The following is a 19,067-nucleotide window of genomic DNA, read 5'->3' as shown; positions in this document are numbered from 1 at the left end:
CTGTGGTAAGATTTGAGATATATTACTCTACAAATTTCAATTAAGAATTATGGCATCTTGATCAGCATGTGGCTTTTTGGATAGGAACTTCAGGAAAACAGTTTGCCCTTTGGTATTATGTAAAGAGCTTCAGTGCTTAGTGTAGAAACTCAAGACTGGCATACAGTTAGTGTCTAAGCTCCGCTACTCTGCATAGTATCAAGTAATCCTATAACTTTTTTCTAATACCTGGTTTAGGGTACTGTTTTCTGAAGTGAACTTGAATATTCTTGTAATTCAAGTTGTGGTCAAACTAAAAAGTAAAGGATCATACTTCTGAAAAAGGAGATGATGGCTTAAACTGGGTGGATAACTAAGAAAAGTGTGTAAGCTACAACTGAGTATAATAAAAAGCTATTTGCCACTCTTATGTACTGTTGCATCTGTGTATATAAATTTTAGTCATAGCTATTCTGTGATAGAAAAGCTGTGTGCACTGTGTACTGCGTCCAGCTCTGTGGCCCACAGTGCAAGGAAGACATAGAGCTGTTAGAACAGGGCTACAAGAGTGGCCAGAGGGCTGGAGCACCTCTCCTGTGAAGAAAGGCAGAGAGTTGGGGTTCTTCAGCCTGGAGGAGAGAAGGCTCCAGGGAGACCTTATAGCAGCCTGTCAATATACAAAGAGGGCTTATAATAGAGATGGAGAAACACTTTTGATCAGGGCCTGTAATGACAGGACAAGGGGCAACAGTTTTAAACTGGAAGAGGGTAGATTTAGGTTGGACATAAAGAAGAAATTTCCTTATGGTGAGGGTGGTGAGGCACTAGAACAGGTTGCCCAGAGAGGCTGTGGGTGCCCCATCCCTGGAGGTGTTCAAGGCCAGGTTGGATGGGGCTTTGAGCAACCTGGTCTAATGAAAGATGTCCCTGTCCATGGCAGGAGGGTTGGAACTAGATGATCTTTGAAGGTCCCTTCCAACCCAAACCATTCTATGATGATATTAAGAGACCCTGTTACCAAGATACTGTGGGAATTGGCACAACACACTTGAGAGCTGGCAAAACTACTCTCTGTTCTTTCTGGTCTATAAAATCTTCCCTTTGTGAAACTGTTCTGTGCTTATTCCTGTATGCCCAGTCATTTGCACCTTTGCCAGCACTCTGCAGCCAGTAATTTTTTAGAAGTAGCATTTTTATATCTCTCTATGTATTTGTGTTTTTTATTTAATGATTCTCTTGTAAGGTTGCCAAATATAGTAGTAACTATAGGAAGTGAAGTGCTATAGAGATTCTCAGAAGAATATGGGTGTTTATATACTAGTCATAGCTAGACCTAGATGCTTGAAAAATAGATGTTTGATACCTTAGAAAGGGTCATCTGTACAGAATTAATTTTTCTTCCTAATTCGAAGTCCTGACAAAGCAAATTCTGTTTATCAAATTTGACTCTGCACTTTCTACTGAGTTACGTCTAGAAACATTTTTATCTTGATTATCTGACTTTTCTTTCTAGAAGGTATTCCCAAACTCTAGTTTGTGGTGCCATTTCTGTGACTGAAATTCAGTAATGTGGATATCGGTGTCAACTGGGATTTTGGGGCTGCTCTTTAGTAATTGCCAGTGTCAACCTTGCTGATAAAAAAACCCCACAAAACTAGAGCTTTTTTGATTGAGAGATATTGACTTCAATTGACTTGATTGGGTCCCTCCATTAATGCTTTGCACATGCATATTTTCTTGCAAAGCAGATGTAAACGTGTTGATTATAAAATTAAATCAAATGAATCCAACTACAGGGCTGGGCAACTCGTACAGCTTTGTTGTCTGTGTAGTCAAACAAAAAACATTTTCGTAAAAATAGGTATTTGGAGTGCCACTTAAATACTAAGTACAGAACAAAATTAAGTTGTTAGCTGCTAAAAATGATAGTCATTAATAATTTTAGTTCAGTTGTGCACTGACAATATAATGTATGGCAACTAAAGAGTCTTAATCTGAAAAAAGAGCTTTGAGGCTAACAGCCAAAGTGAGTATAAGCAGCAGGGATACTACTGTAGTGTCTGTCCCCTGAAATGCAGCACATTTCTTAATCGTCTTTGTTAGGTGAATTAGCTCTAACTTAAATTCCAACACTTAAGGGGCAAACTAGGTGCTTAATGCTTTTCTTTAGGCACTTGATAGGAGCAGTTTTTTCAGTTCTATAAGAATGCTATTGAATGAAGTGTTCTTTTGTTTCATTTGATGTTAAATGCTTATATTTTTTTTACTAGGACTGGGCTGATGCTAATGTTTCAAGACAAATTGAAGATACTGTACTTTATGGATACTACAGTAAGTATTTTTAACTTCTAATTTTTTTTCAATTAATAGGACCTTTAAGTGAAGGCATGAAGTTTTTAAGAGTCATACTGGATTGTCCATTTTTGTTTAAACATTAGTCTTGCATTTAGTGCCCTTCAGTGAGGTTTTCTTAATGTTCAAGAACCCCCTAAAAATGCAAATACACTGAAGGCCAATCCATGAAAAGGCTAATGGCTTCTGCCATATAATCTACTATTAACCTGTTCCCTGTGTGTTTATTTAGAGATCCATTAATGGAAACACCTGGTTTTGCTGTAATTTTTATGGCACTTAACACATGCAGCAGTGTGAAATTTGCCTACTGTGTATAAAGTTCATGCAACTGTGAGTGTAACACTTGTTTTAAGTGTTCAGATTTGGCAACTATCATATTCACAGTAAGAGCTACTGTAAAGGAGCATAAAGGAGTTGAATCAAGAGTGGTATGCCTAAACAAAACTGAAGCAAAAAAATAATTGAAATCAAATCTAATAAATAACTGTTCATCAAACCTAAACCTATGTGTAGTTTTAGATCTGTTTTAGTTGTCCTTATGAAAAGTTCTATGGCTAATGCATGTGTGCAAGAGGTAGCTATAGAAGAGTGATGCTTATCACAGTTTGAGTGAAATGCCTGCTGCAGTCAATGATACGAACTCAGAGGTAGTTGCCTGCTTTTGGTCATGTGTCCTAAGACTTGAAGGTTTTTTTCTCTTGGAAGACTATGGATTGGTTCTTTTGAACATGTTTTTTTTAGATCAGGAAATAATCGGTTCTAAATAATAGATTCTTTTTTTTTTTAAGTTACAGAACACTTATTGCCTGCCAGTGATAGTGACAGAAACTAGAATGTGCAGTTTCATGCCGAGTGAAGCCTAAAGCCAAAAGTAGTAAGAAACTTCTGTTTTAAAAAAACCCACCTATTATCTGGAAAGTTCCATCTTCCACAGAGATTCTTCACTATAGAATAGTGGAATTGCTTTGTATTTGCTTTCTACTCTTCTTAGATTGCTAACTAAGGTCTTTAACAGCCCAGGCATTTCACAACTCCTAATGTGGAATGCTCTTCAAACTCTTCTGAGGACCTCTTTATAGATTTGTGAGACTGGATGTATTTCCATAAAAAGTTTTGGGCTGAGTCTATTTTTAAAGCAAGATGTCTCCTGGTAAATCCTGAACTAATTTTTGGAATAGATTTGAGCCTAAACATGAAAAAACTGCTTTTGTTTTTAGCCTGTCTGGACAGGTCTACCTGAAATACTGTAGGACTAATGTTTTATTTCATAGCATATCCTCCAGATGGTGGTAGAGATTTAAGGATGGTTTTAAAAGTATTTTTCTTATGTGATCTTAATTTGAGGAATCAATGCAAATTTTTATAACTAGAGCTACATTGAACTGAACAATAATAGGTAACTTACTTTTTAGAAGACTCCATCATTCCTATATAAAACCCACAACTTAATGCCTCTCTCTGCATGAGCAGAACTGAAATCTCCTTTTGTGCTTAAGGACATGAATACCAGTACTTTCTTATCTCTTCTGAAAAATGCAGTGATAACTATATAATCTTACTTGTCTGCTGTAGCTCTATTGGCAACTTATAGTATGAATAATTGGTGCACTTAAGTCACTGTCCTTCAATCCAAGTCACTTCTAATTGTAGCAAGAATTTCAAAGCTGTGGTTTCACTGGTGTTTTAGAATATTAAGGATTATTTCACTACCTGTATTGCAATTTACTGAGAAAGCTGTCACTAAATGTAGAAAAGCTTTTTTTTCCTTACAAAGTCATTAGTCCCCATGAGCGATGTTCTGTGTCTCATACCCAGCTGGTTTCTTGGCTAGACTGATAAAAAAGTAGGATGGCTTTGTACTGGTAGAATGATAAATGAGGTAACTTTCAGAATGAAGCTTGAAATAATTGTATTTTGAAGTGGGACTTCAATAGCCTAAAAGCTTTACTTGGGAAACCAGTCTACTGATTGCTTTGAAGCCATAGTGGCTTAGTGTGTTAATTCTCATAAAACCAACTGTAGTAGAATGTGTCTGCCAGTACTTGAGTGATTGAAGAATGATCAGCAGTTGGCAGATGCTCTAAAACAGCATGTCAGCTTGTGTTTGGAAGGAAAACCCTTTTCAGAAAGGGTTATAGTTGGAAACTGTCCAAAGGCAGTTTCCTCTGTACCACAGAGAATCAGGCTGAAACAATTGACAGTAGCCTGGAACTGTGTTCTGTAGCTCTTTTCCTAGTAAGTAAATCCTACCTATGGGAGTCACCTTGATGTTCAGTGTCCTTTGGTAAAGTTTTGTGAATGGTGCAAGGATGCCATCAGTAGATCCCAGTCTTCCTCTGAGGTATACTGAGATCGCTTGACCTGCATATGTTAAGTGTCTCCCAAGTATAGTGTGGCAAGGACTGTCTGCTAAATTCCATGGGGATCTCTTAGGGTGTGCTTTAAAGTCTGTGCTAAACTTCTGATTTTCCATTTCTTTTTTCTTAAATAGAAGTATTTGTTAAGTCAGCAATAGTTATTGTAATGCGGTTCCTAGGTTATAAGAGTTCTTGAGTAAGAATTTATCCAATTGGTATAACTTGGATGACTTTTGCATGGAGTTTTGTCTGCTTATCAAGTGTTTGATGCAGAGTTATTGACACACAGACTTGGGTTTCTAGAAATCAGGTGCAAGTCAAATGTGGCTACATGTTTTCGGTGTCTGCCCTTAAAAGACATGCTAAATAGTGTGGAAGACTTGCATAGCTGTACTTGACAAATACCGTGGAGTTACCTCTATAGAAACGCTCTCCTAATAAGTGTGACTGTTTTGTGGGGTTTTTTTGAGCAGTGATGTACCAGAACATAAATTGAAAGTCTGTTATAGTATTGACAGTTCTGGTGGTGAATTGCTTTACCTGTCCTGCTTCAAACAAGTGTCTTCTGATGACTTGAAATTCACTACTGTTCTGTATACCTTACCTTTCACTGGGGAAAACAAGATGTCTGGTTTTGCAGTCTTGATAAAAAATTGTTTTAAGAAATTTTTAGACGTGAGAATAATGTATTTGGGAAGACACACTCATCTAAAGTTTTCTGAAGTAGCTTGTGTCTCCTCAGCAGGAGAATTGAGGGAGTATATAACAAAGCATTGTTTTAAGCAGCTTAGTAGCATTGATGTTATGCAAGGCACCAGTGTATGATAGCATCTGGAAGAGCAGAAGTTTTGTGTGATGGAAGAGACTAATGATGATATAAGATTCTTGAGCCTCCTGTAGTCTCTCAAGGGGATTTGAGGGTCTGTATTGATCTTGGATGCTCTGCTTGAAATCTTCCCGGTTCTTGAAGATATTTTGGTTCTTTCTACCTACTGCATTTTGCTGTTCTTTATTGTTCCTAGTGTTGTTCCTAGTTCTCCTTGTGTACTACTAGGAGAAAAAAACCAAGTCAAAACATACTGAAGGGACCATTGCTATAATTTACTTGAGCACTGCTACCAGGTAGAACTTTCTCATAGTTAAGGTGCCTTTGTATTGATATGGTGCAAACCAGCAGAAAATGAGTCATTTTGACTTGAGATAAGAATTGTTCTGAGAAACATCTTTAAAACAAACCTTACTAAGGAATTCTTGCTGAAGATTGCTTAGACTCTGTGGCAGGAACCATTGTTGTACTGGCTATACAGTGAAGCACTTTCCAGTGGTAGTGCTTCAAGCTTCTGAATCAACCCAGAAAAATGTTTTGAAACAGAAGTTGTACTTTTGAACCAGAGCAAAGAGCAGTCCCTGATTTAAAACTGAAGTCTATAGAATTACAATAATGAAAGCTGAGACAGTATGTCATGTCACAAGGGAGTTAGGGGGAAGGGAATATCTTTGTCACCTGGTTGACTGGCTGTTTACTGCTTCAAGACCTTTGAGTTTGAAGGTTAGCTTTCCAGGGAATAAACAGCCTTTTTAATGGGCAGAACAGGCAATTAGATGCTTCTCCTTGGGTATAACTTGTGTGAGCTGATGAAAGGTGCTGCTTTTCCTTTTTCATAAGTTCTGAAAAATAAAATTCAAAAACCAGATGATCAGTTTCCTGTCTTGTTGATAGGATCTTTGTCAAATCTTATAAAGTTTCCTTTGTAGTATAATAGGAAGAACAATGTTTTACTATTTTAACTATGAGCTATAAATTTAATTTTCAGTTCTAACTAAAAAAATTCTCCCAGGCAGTTTTAAGACTTCACCTGATGGATGAACAAAAAGGTCTGTCCTGGAATCATTTTACTTGGGAAAAGCAAATGCAAAGCTGCTTTTAAGTTTGTTTGGGTCCTGCCCCCCCCCCATGTTACAGACCTATAAAATTACTATGGTTACATGGAGCAAATAGCAGAGCTGTTGCAGCAGTAAGTGTAAGTTGGAGTTTATGCTACTACATGTAAATAAAGTTACCCTCAAGTAGTAATATTGAATCTTCTCTTGAAATTCATTGGAATACTGTAACTTCTAGAGAACATATTTAAGGTGAACTTAAGGACTTGACTGCAAGCTGAGCATTTGTAATGGGTGGAATATTCTAGAATGAGTCTCATGCTGAATCTTGTTGTGTATGCAGATCCTGTCTCAGAGTTGATACAGAGCTATTAGAGCTTAAGGTTTTTCATACAAAACATCTGTTACAAGTCAGCATTGGCTGAGAACTTCAGTTCTTTTAGTAAAGCATAAATTTGAAGGAATTGTGACTATTTAATGGCTTCAAATAATGGTTGTGGGACAGAAAACTGCAACTGAACTTGATTGTTCCTCATTTTAGGTGTAGGTGACTACCTGGCAGGCTTGCAAACTGCCTGAAGGTATTGCTCTCTACTTGGGGATTTCCCAAGGTCTTCAGTGAAGAACCCCCAAGGAGAACCGTTATAGCTCCACAGGTCTGCTGACTTCTACAACTGAGTTGGCAGAAACAAAGCTTTAGCTGCACCTGGAGTGAACTTGGCTCAATTATTATAGTCAATAGCTTAGCTAGTGAGAGGTATCACTTAAGTATTAAAGCTAGATGCTGTCTTGAAATGGAAGTGCACTATTTGTGCTAGAAGGGGTCCTGTTTACAGCGGCATGCTAGTGTGCTTTTTGCCCCCTGTGCCTGAGCCATTGTTGGCATTTGGTTGGATACTTGTGGTGTGCTAACCCAAATTTCAACATTGGTAGAAATTCACTTTGACTTGAAGTGCTGAGGTTGGAAAGGGAGCTCTGGAGATAATCTAGTTCAATAAACTCCCTATTCACTGCAGCTCACTTATGCCAGTCTCCGGCTGGATTCTGAATATCTCCACGAATGTAGATTCTATGTGTCTGAGTAGCCTGTTCTAGTTTGTGACTGCAGGTAGAATAAAAGTTTTTGTTAAAAGTGAAATATTTCCATTTAGCTTATTCCCTTTTTATCCTTTCTCCGGACACAAAGAAACCTGCTGGACTCTTCAGTTCCACAAAAGTATTTATACGCAAAGGTAAGATCCCTCCCAAAGCCTTCTTTTCTCCAGGTTTGAACAGTCCCATCTCTTTCAGATGCTCAAGCCCTTAATCATTGTTTCTTTTCTGGGCTCTCCAGTATGTGTGTCTCTTGTACTGGGGAGCCCAGAACTGGACATGGCACTCCAGTTCTGAAGTGCTGGTGAGACCACATTGAGTCAAGGGGAATAATTACTTTCCTTCATCTGGTGGTGACATTCTTGCTAATGCAGCCCAAGGTGCTGTTGGCCACCCATGCAGCAAGATTGCTAGATTTGTGGCTCTTTGCCAGTGTGGTGAGTTAAGCTGACCCAGCACAAGGTCTAGGAAACTTGGGAGCTGGTGCAAAGAAGAGTTTTAATATGACAGGTGGATGATGGAGAAGGGGAAGTGGGACCCCTTCTTGGATCAGATATGACTTGCCTCTTAATGCTCACTGAGGAAGGCATTTTGGCATCTAACCGCTGTGGTCAAGTAAATAAGAATCTGTTTTTTCTTTTGTTATTGGTGTGGAATGCTGATGTGCTTTTATGGTCTGCTGCTCAGGTGCTTATGGTTAGAAGTAAGTAGTCACGTGTGACTATTCTACATACACTTAGGCAGTCTTGAACTTGCAGGTAAAAAACATGTATTTAATCTTTAACTTGGAAACACTATCTAGTTCTGTAGTGTGGCTTTTGCCCATGCCTTAAGAGTCAAGAAAGGATCATGGGGTACAGGAGACTTTTGAAGCTAGAAGCAACTCCTGTGGTATACTTCACATGCTGAGTTTCAACTTGATGGATTTTGTTTAGCTAAAGAGCAAGCCAAATGTAGTCAAGAAGAGTCTGACCTAATCACATTTCTTAGATGAGGGTGAAAATTGAAAGCTTTCCCACGGAAATAACTGACAGCAAGATCTGATGAGCATCTTAAATATCCAGTTACGCTTAGTACTGCTCTAAGTATACTGTAGTTGGCTATCTGTGCAACAGCATTAGCTTCGCTGCTAGCTTTTTGATGTCATTTGCCTACTTGAAATGGACTCATTTTGAGTAGGAGAAGGGAATAGGCCAGCATGCTCCAGTGGTGGCTGTCTGGGGAAGTCTTAAAGGCTGAAACTGCAGAAAGTGACCAGGCTTGCATGCTTTCTCTAAGTATCTCTTCCTTTTCCCACCATAGAGAGAACAGTACTGGGCTTGATGAACCATTGTTCTGACTCCTCTTTTGCATTCTGCACTGATTTCTACAAGATTGTTATGTTTTTTCCAAACTTGTATTGAATGCGAGCATGTTTTATTAGGAAAGGCTTGCAGAACTATACCTTACTGGATTCTTCCACTAGTTTAATAGCCAGTACAGTCTTTTTTAAGAAGGTGTAGGGCTTGAGCTCATGGAGTTCTATGAAAAGCATTAATTTTATATGATCTGAAATGAGACTAAAACATGGGAATCAATCTCTTTGACACACTTCTATGGATAGTGTGGGACTGGCTAGGTAGGTATTTCCTATAGCTTGTTAATCAGCTCTTAGGTAAATTTTAATTAGTTTAGCAGTATTATCTGAAACTAACTCTTTTACCTTATATTGCTAATGTGAGAATAAATATGCTTTTGGTCAGATGTGTCTTGGCTTTTCAAAATAAAGACCAGAAGCTACCTCTTGCTCTGTTCAAGAAGCTGAGTGGCATTTTCTAACACCTGACTGACTTTACTTCAGAGCTGATTTTGGCTACTTGGATAACTTCTGAAAAAACTCAGTTGCTACCAAGTAAGCTTTCAGTGAGTTGAAACATTTTGGTTTGATAGTTAAGGGTAAAGTATACAAAAGGAGGTGGGTAATACTTAGTTTCAAGTTACTAAGGAGTTGGCTTGACATAAGAGGGCTTAGTGGGATCTTTAAAAGGTTCAATCCTCCATTGTGCCCTGCTTTACTCCATTTTCCAGAGGATTCAACACTCTACTACATTGGGTTGTAAAAAATCTAGGCTAAACAATTCCCTATTGTTTTCCTGCTGACATGACATTGTTATGACTATGTTATTGTATAGACTTTTTTCTAAATTTGATAAATGCCTGGCAAGAACTTGAGGATTGGAGACCACTGGCAAGCACTTGGGTTTTGGCTTAACTATGACTTCATGGAAAGTACAGTTATTTAACCTTTTGGTAAGGCTGATGTGGATAGTCATTTGCTTTGTTTACCCTGACAATGAAGAGAACCTTAGAGTTGATAAATTCAAAGTTGTGAAACCTAGGGAGGATGTCAAGGACTTTATGCAATAGTCTACTTAGAGCTGCTTAGACTTGCATCTAAACTTGATTTAAGTACTCCAGAATGCAAACAATATCCTAAACATAGTTATCCTGCAAGCCCTGGGATGTGGAAAAGGGAATGAGTTTAAAGAAATTGGAATAGAACTGTTGGTAACAGTGCCTAGTTCAATAGAATTTAATTCTTCCTGAATGAAAATACCTTGTTTTGATGTGTCTTTAATCTGGTTTTACACAAATTCTTTGCATATTGCAATGTATTATTGAAATGATGGGTTTGGGCAACTAGTATAGTCATTTTTCTGATTGCCTTTACATATCAGATCTAAATTCAACAGTAAAAATACTTAAATTCAGCCACTTATTTGCACACAAACTCCTCTAGGTATTTACATGGTCATGGTATTGAACTGTTATAACTTCTGTAAAGGTTTTGTTTTATAGAATTGCCTCTGACTTAAGCTTTACTGAAGTGGTATAAGCTTGCTAATTCACCACTTGAGTTGAGAGGTATCACTTAGCCTGGAAGCTTTGAACAGATGACTTAAGATAGATTTCCAAAACTTTTTGACAAATGAGTTGCCAAACACTTGTGACAGTCCTTTAAAAACTGAATACAGTGATGTTAATAGCAGTATGTGAAAATAATAGTTTTGGTAGTGTTTCTTGGACAGAGTTGAAACTTTGCTTACTTATTATATGCTGTTCAGATGCTTGTGCTCTGATTGGCTTTTTCAAAACCTGGTGAAGGCTGGACAAACTATACATCTATTCAACAGCCTCAATCCAATTAAATAAGACAATTTAGCAAAAAGGTTCAGTTAATAAGTGTAGCTGTTTGTCAATAGCCATTGAGAGTAGTCCTCTGCTAATATACTGTCACAGATCAGTAAAACTTAGAAAACTGGATGTTAGTATGAAGAATTACAGGAAAGTGTCAGGAGACAGTATGTTTTACTGTCATAGTAGAAAACCATAAATCCTTTCCTTTTTAGAAACTATGTAGAACAAATTTAAGATACAGATTAGCTATGTATTCAGTAATTGAACACCAATGGCTTAAATACAAAAACCCCAGGTTTAGTTTCAGAAGCCTGGGCTGTTTTTACTGCAGCGACAGCATTTAGGTCGTACCAATATTTGGCTGGTGTAGTGGTAAATGGTAGCTTTATTTCACACAGTTCATAGCTATTCTCTTGAATTTGAGTATCCCTTCCTTTATCCCCTTGGTAGAAACATGGATCAGTCCCTCATCTAAATGAGTGTACCTCATAAGTAAGGTATGCTGAAGTTAATACAGCAAAACTTGGAAGTGAGGATGTTTTCTGTGCTTGCAGTGACCTCTATGAGCTGATTATTCTGATCATTGTTTAATGATGCATATAACTTGCCTAATCTACTGGCACAGTGCAGTGCAGATTTTGGACTAATCTAAAAACCTAGATTTTTACATTAGAGGCTTGATTTTTGAAAGCATTCACAATATTGAAGCAGTTTGAGTACTACTGTGGTAGAAGGTTGAAAAATGCTACATTTCAGAGTTTGAAGTTTTAAGATGTCTTAGAGCCCTGAATTTTATGCTCTTGGCAAATGTGAGAAAGCTTATGAACTAACCAAAAACTTCTCCTGTTTGTTGCACTACCATGTTAACTCAGCACTCTAAACAGTAGATACCTTTAACATCTTGAAATATTTTTTCCGAAGAATGAATTCTATTTAGAAGTTACTTCTCATTCATGCTTAGGTTGTAGGTGTTGATACTTTATTTGGCTTCTGCACCACCTTCAGTAACAGTACTGAGGTAGATTTCTTTGAAGCACATGGATATTCAAAGGAGTGCACTAGCCAAGATAAGAGCCCACAAAGTCAAGTTAGGGATGATTATATTGATTAGTAGTGGGAAAGCACTAATTAGTTATGCAAAATGAGGCAAAGATGAAAAATAGCCAAAGATCACATGATTTGTGTGGTCCTGTATATCTTTACTTAACCACTCAAAGGTGTGATTTTGTGCTTGCACAAGCAGTCTTGGTTGTGTGGTATTTGTAACCTTGAGGGCTTTGTTAACTATTCTAGGCTACCTTTCCTGTGGAGTGCAAATACTGTAACATACTGTTTGATAGTTTTCCTAGTAGACTTCTGAAATGTTAATAGTATAAGATACTTCGAAATATTGAAAGATTTTGCTAAATAATGATGTCTGAAAAACTATGTAACTTCTTTATAATAGAGAGCTGAAGATTTAAACTTTAAATTCTTGGTCTGAAATTGGTCTTCTCCCTTCATATCACTGGCTAATTAGTCCAACTGATTTTGACTGGCTTTCTTAGTGTCTTCAAACTTGCCAGTTAGTATTTGTGAAGACTTATTTAACCCTTCACTTAGGTTCAACTAGCTGGTTTAAAGTCTCTTAAGATGACCTGTGCATCATGACAGTGTGACTGTTTTGATTTAGTGGCTACTCAGATAATGTCTGTTGCAATCTCCAATTAGTCTTTCCTTTAAAAAAGGCATGTTAAGCAGGGATACTATATTGCTACGGCTTGTTCTATTTTTTTGATTTGATGTCATCGGTAACAGAACCATGCCTTCCCTCTATAATGTACTTTAATAGTAGAACATCTCCTGAGAATGGAGTCCAGTGATCAAAATAGCTTTAAATTTTTTACATTTTTGTATGTTTTCTATGAACAACTTCTGTTATTAGGTGGCATAGATGCTTTTATTCACTATCCTCCATGCTACCTCTTCCCTCATGTGCTACTCCTGTATGTCACCTGCATGCAGATGATTACTTTTAGTCTTTGTATCCTGGCTGAATTGAAGGTGGATCTGAAATCCTTAGTCTGAAAGGGTTAATTCTGTAAATCTTTTGGAGTTCACAAAATAGTAATAGTTCATATGCTGGCTAGTAAATTTTATCAACTTTTTAGTGCTTGAAATTAGTAAGAGGTAAAAAGAGAGTAAACTAATGTTTGATTCTTTCCTTTGGATTACTATGCAGTGAATGAAGTGCCAATATAACTTTGCCTCTTCACTTAACTAAATTCTTTCTCCTAGCTTTGTACTCCATCATACTGTTCTGCGTCTTTCTGTGGATTCCCTTTGTCTATTTCTATTATGAGGAGAAGGAAGAAGATGATGGAAACACATGCTCAGTAAGTTCACTCTAGCAAATGCACCGAGCAGTGAAAAGACAAATGAATACAGGCAAAAATGAAAGCAAGAATGATTGTCTAACTTGAATACTACAGTGTTAATAGCATTTCTAAGTCTGTTACTACAGTTCCTTTAAAATACTGAGGCAGCTCTTAATAACACTGTCTGACATAGTCTACTCTAAGCACTGTGGTCTCACATGAAATGAAACTTTAGTGCGATAAGTAATTAACATCTGTATTGCCATGAATTCTTTAAGTTTCCTACAAATTCCTTTGAGCCTGATTTCATATACAGGAAGTTAAAACTTCTTACATGAGATTTTCTTAGAATAGAAAACATATATGAACTGGTTGAAAGTAGAGAAGAAGATTATACTGATTCTGAGATAGACACTACATTGAAGTACCATCCTTCTTGTAGCATTTGCATTTTTTCTTGAAGTAGGCACTAGTAACTACCTGAAGCTAGCATTGGGTTATTTCTGTAGTGCACTGAAGATTTTGACATGCATGACATTCCAGGAAATATAATAAATACATGCCAGGAAGCTACTAACTTCTCAAATGAAAATGCCGTTCTTAAAGAATCTTTTAGTCATTGATGATGATCGTTTTCCCCTCTATTCGGTTGTAACCTTAACATGAGAAAAGACTTCTAATCATAGCCATAATATAAAGCATTGGTAATAAGAATTTTCTTTGAGTGTATTTGCACTGAATTAATGTACCCTGGCTTCTGGCCACAGCTACTCAAGTGCATAGTTTATGATGGAAACATAATTCAATGTCATTGTTCATAATTCTCAAGTTATGAAACTCTTCAAGAGTGTGTACTTCTGACTTGTATCTAAAGCTACTCATGTTTTTCTGTGGAGGTCCCTTTGTAGAACACTTGTTATGCTAAATATGCTTTGCCATAACTTGTTGCACAAATCCCTTTGGATTTATTTTATGTTAATTTGTTAACTTTCTTTTTAATATACAGCAGGTTAAAACTGCACTCAAATATACTTTGGGATTCATCACAATTTGTGCAGTTCTTCTCTTAATTGGGTAAGTATTTGTATTGAACATTAACGGGATATACTAAATAGAACCCTGAAGAGAATTTTGTTTGGTGCAAGATTAAAATGGTAGATTACAGTGCACTCAATCTGTATAATGAATATTTAGCTTAATCTCTAATAGCACTTAAATCTCCTGAGAACTAGGTACCTGAAAAGTAAGCGTTTAACTGGAAGCTGAAACTTTTCTTAATTGTGGAGGTACTTGTGCTTCCAAGTTCTGCTTGTTTGTGCAGTGTGAATGTCCATCGAGGACACGATGGCTATGATATTTACAGCTGTATTGATATCTCTGTGTACAACAGAGGAAAGTATTTGTCCTCCTTCTGTTTTCTGCCTCTGTCAAATGCTTTCATGGACATTCCAAAACAGCTTTTAGGAATATGAGTAGGTGTTACATGCTTATTACTTTCCTAAATGGAAGTGTTCTGTGAAGGACATGAGTATAATGTGGAGTAATACTTGACATAGTTTTGCCTTGTATGGTAAAGGGTTTGCTGGCATTTGTTTGAAAGGCAGATGTTACTGATGTGGGTAGCTTGTTTGCAGCAAATGCTGTTATTCTGAAACTCCAAGCAGTATTACAGATTCAATTCAAGATCACCGTTAAGCATGACATGCACACCAATAGTGAATGTTTTTTAATATATGCTGTGTCAAGCTTTTTAGCATTTTGACTGCAGCAATAAAGTTGGTAAAATTTACAAGATGTATGCTAAAATGATTCATATCGAAGTACTGGAGTGTGAAGTAGAAACTAGAGTGAAGATAATGCTTCTAACTGTATACCACCTTATTGGAATATTGTTTTAGTTTTGATAAACACTTAAGGTATGCTTCTAAGAAGTCTGTCCTTTCAATTAAAAGTAACATACTTGCTATCATGAGAGACAAAAGGAATTGTCTTAATCATGATCTAGAAATATTACTAAAGCTTCTGACAAAAGCTGTTTCTCTGACTGTTGGCTCGCATCATAAGCATACATATAGGTATGATATAATATATCCAGTTTATAAAATTTTGTAGTGTCTCTAGTAGGTGTCAGCTGAATCCTCAGTGCTGTAAGCATGTTTGTTCTTCTCTTCCAGTAAGATGGAACTTGGTTCTTGACTTCCTAATTGTCCTCTGTGCTCTTGGTTTGTTCTTTAAAGTCTTCACAACTTGTAAATTACAGTGGCTGCTGTGATCCCCTCTGATACTGTGCCATATGCCAGTGAGATTGACTTGCAAACCTGGGACTAAGTTACTGAACAGTGCTTCTTCATAGGTACAGACTTGAAACCCACTGATCTAACCAGCAGGAGTATCTGCTGCAGGGAGGCAGGACTCCTTTAGGTAATGACAGGGATTTTAGTACTTCTGGGTTCTAATTTGAATGATTTTTCTGCTATTATGTGTATGAGGTTGCTTGCTTTCTTTTAAGATGGTAATGATTAAATAGTAGCATCATCCTAATGCTGTCAGAATGAAAAGCACCTTTGCTACTTAAGTCATTGCTGCAGAAGAATACAATTCTTGCCTGTCCCCTTTAAGGGAAACTGAGACTGAACAGCTCAGTTTAGGAAGCAAATGAGGTGACTGCTGAAGAAAAATGTCATCTTTGGTTCTAGTATAGTTTATATATCTATATAGATATAAATAAAATAGTAGGTGTTTCGGTGTTTATATGCGTGCTTGTTATAGAGAAGTTACCTGTCTTAGTCAACTGTCTGCACAGCAAGGGCCAAGAGCAGCCTCAGAAGTCCCAGTGTGATAAGAAAGAGATAAGTGTTGGAGCTAGAGCTTCTACCTGAAGTGCTCAACTGAATGTGAAGACCAATCTTGCAGTACGGCTTATACTTGGCAGTGACAGGATACTTTCTCACTGGTGGTCAGGATCAGACCAACATTAAAACAGACTGGAATTCTATGTACTGGATTTAATTTTAGGAGGCTAGGCTTAATGGACTACAATACTTGTACACACAGGTTAAGAGCAAGAAGGGTTCGAATGTTACCTTTTAAGTGCCCGGCAAATAGTTTATCTTCTTGTGCTTACATGACTAGTGTCTCATGTCAAGACAACCTCTGTTCTGATTGATTTAGCAAGTAATCTCTAATTAAAACGGGTCAATAAATAGCTTGGTTCCTGTAAATATAGGTCTACACAAGAAGTCCCTACCTCTCGCCTGGTCGGTAGTCCTGAAAGAAACCATAAAAGCTGTATTAAACTTGAATTTTAAGAATATTTTATTCTTCCCTGGATGTTTACCTTGCTCCATTAGAGATCTGTGTGACTATTTGGGGAAACATAATATCTGTTTTGTGCCAGATGATCTTGGAGGGTTTTTTTCTAAGTTGGTAACACAGCTCAATGAGCAGGATTCCATTGCCTAAATTGTTAGGAGTAGTATTTGTACCTCTTACTCTAGTTGTCTTACAGAGCCTCTTGCTGTGGCAAAAATGTGTGTGTCTGTAATGGCACGTAAATGCTCTGCACACAAGTAACTTGATGCAGAGTATCATTAAAAGTGAAGTATAGGACGAATTTACACTGGGATACTTGGAACTAATAGTTACTTGTAATGCCTTTCCCTTCTTAGAAATTATCTACTTTCCTTGAATGGAGTTTGTTTACTCTAAATGTCATGTGCTGGAGCCAAGGGGCTTGAGATACTACAACCTATGTTAAGGCACCCTTATACAGCAGTCTTGTTTGAACTAAAACATCTGCTTTTGAGATTAATGAATGTTTGGTTCTAAAAGGAATGTTTCACTGACTGTCTGTGTTTGGAATTAAACTGGTTACCTTAAATTTTCTAGAACTGTTGGCTTTTAAAAAGCTATGAATATATGTCTAATTAGCCTGTAAATAATCATGCAAATTATGTTCTAGCAGAACTCACTATAAGGAAACGAGTTTAAATCTAGTGTGTTAGAAATTATTTTCCCAAGGATGACAGTTAATGGCGCTCCTTGATGTAAGGATCAAACTTGACCCATCTATACCTGTATGTTATTAGCCCTGCCAAAAGTTAATACTTTTAAACTGCTTGTCTTGCATTTACTTTCCTTGTTCTGCAGCCTAGATAATGATCTAGAGCTTAATCATAATATTCCTAGGATGTGTTTTAAACAGCATAGTAGTTTGCTTCTATTCTTAAAATTACTGCAGTTACTAATTTCACTTGTGAACAGAGCGCCAAGTGTAAGACATCACAGTTGAGCTGCTCGGTTTGCTTTCATTAACTGAATTCTCAGCTATACCTGTAAAAGCCTACACTGGCACTTGTGCTCCATTCACTTGCTGTCAATGGACTGACTTGTCTTACATCACAATGATGACAGGTGAATGGAGTTATTTAGCATGGAAACTTCTCATTCTGTTGATGGCCACTATGGCCCTCAGGCTGTGTTGACCATTTAGTCAACATAGCAAAATAGGCTAGACTTTTTTCAAATTTATTCTAGCTTAGCATGCATGAAGAATAGGCCTAAACTGCTGTGCTGCTTCAATGGATGGGCTCTGTTTTAGAGATCCTTTGGGAGCGTGGACTGGACGCAGGTCTGTAGATGGCTAGGCACGCTAACTCTGTCTTGTCCTTCTTGTGGCCTGTTAAGCTAGAGGCCAAAAGTCTGCTTAGCTGGGCTAGTTAGCGTTCTGGCTAGTTTGCTACTAGTTGAGGGACCCTGTTCAGGGAGGGGGATAAGATTCCTGCTTCCTTGGAACTAAAGTGTGTGACTTTATAGCGCTTGTATTCCTCTGATGCCCTTGGTGCATGGAACTTGAACAGGAGCAGAATGAGGTGTCCATCTCCTTCAATCAAGATTTAGCTGAGTACTAACTGAAAAGTGTGTATAATGGGTACCGTGGCTTCTGCTCCGATTAGTGTCCTTTGACATGTTGATTGTAGGTAGTCTCAGAAAAAATTTAAATATTTTAACCTTATTGCTCTTGGGGAGTGGTGGGAAGGCAAGCAAGTTATAAATATTCTAAGTTGTTCTTACATCTCATTTGTTCCCTGCAAGTGGTCCACAGATAGCAAATTCATACTGATGCTAAAATAAAAGGGCTTGAGCTCACTTAGTTTCCCAGAGTCTCCTATTTTAACCCTTTTTAGCAAATAACACTGCATTTTTTTGTGTTGCTATCTCTTGTAAGTAGAAATTTTGCCTAACCTTGTTATAGTACCCGTGTCCTAATTTTGCCTGGATGCTATTTTACAGAAAGAATTACTACTAGAGGCAGATAGAAGAATAAAATCTAAGGTCAGCAAGTATGCATCAACTGATGTAAATGCTAGCCTTAACCTACCTCCTGCACAATAGTCAAGAAGCTAAAAATCAAACACTCTTTAAAAGTTAAGATTTTAAAAAATAAAACTTTAACTTTGTTTGCAGAGTACTAGTTTGGTTTTGGTTTTGATGTGATGATTATAAGTGCACACAGTTAGTTTAGCACTAACCTTTGAAATACATGGTTATGTTCTGTACTTGAAGTATGAGGCATACTCCTGGAAGATGCATATTTATTATTCATTTGTTTATTGGGACTTGAAGCAGGGATCTAATTATGTACTTTTTTCTTACAAAAGTCCGAAAGATATTTGTGAGCGTTCCTTATGGACTTTGGTTGGGTTCTCACATTCTTTACCTAAAACGTTTCCCTCCAAATCTGACTTCCCCATGATTTGTACGTGTTCTGTTCTATGTCTGGAATCTGTGGTTTCAGATTGGTATGGAGGTTCTGTTTTCCAGCTTTTACCCAACTAGATGTTTTGCCTATGAAGATGCTGAAGAGTTA

The 19,067-nt window shown here is 37.4% G+C and overlaps 1 protein-coding gene across 1 annotated transcript in view; it reads left to right on the top strand.

Annotated features, from left to right (window-relative positions):
* LMBRD1 (LMBR1 domain containing 1) overlaps positions 1-19,067 on the top strand; it is an 82,798-nt gene that overhangs the window by 7,874 nt on the left and 55,857 nt on the right. The window contains exons 3-5 of the mRNA XM_049817772.1: positions 2,250-2,310; positions 13,119-13,216; positions 14,205-14,272. Of these exons, the coding sequence (XP_049673729.1) occupies positions 2,250-2,310; positions 13,119-13,216; positions 14,205-14,272 (227 nt within the window). The remainder of the gene's footprint in view (positions 1-2,249; positions 2,311-13,118; positions 13,217-14,204; positions 14,273-19,067) is intronic.

The sequence above is a fragment of the Accipiter gentilis genome, chromosome 15 (assembly GCF_929443795.1).
Source record: "Accipiter gentilis chromosome 15, bAccGen1.1, whole genome shotgun sequence".
Classification (NCBI taxonomy): Eukaryota; Metazoa; Chordata; class Aves; order Accipitriformes; family Accipitridae; genus Astur; species Astur gentilis.
The sequence above is the reverse complement of the archived record's forward strand: the minus strand, read 5'-3'. Positions and strand labels throughout refer to the sequence as shown.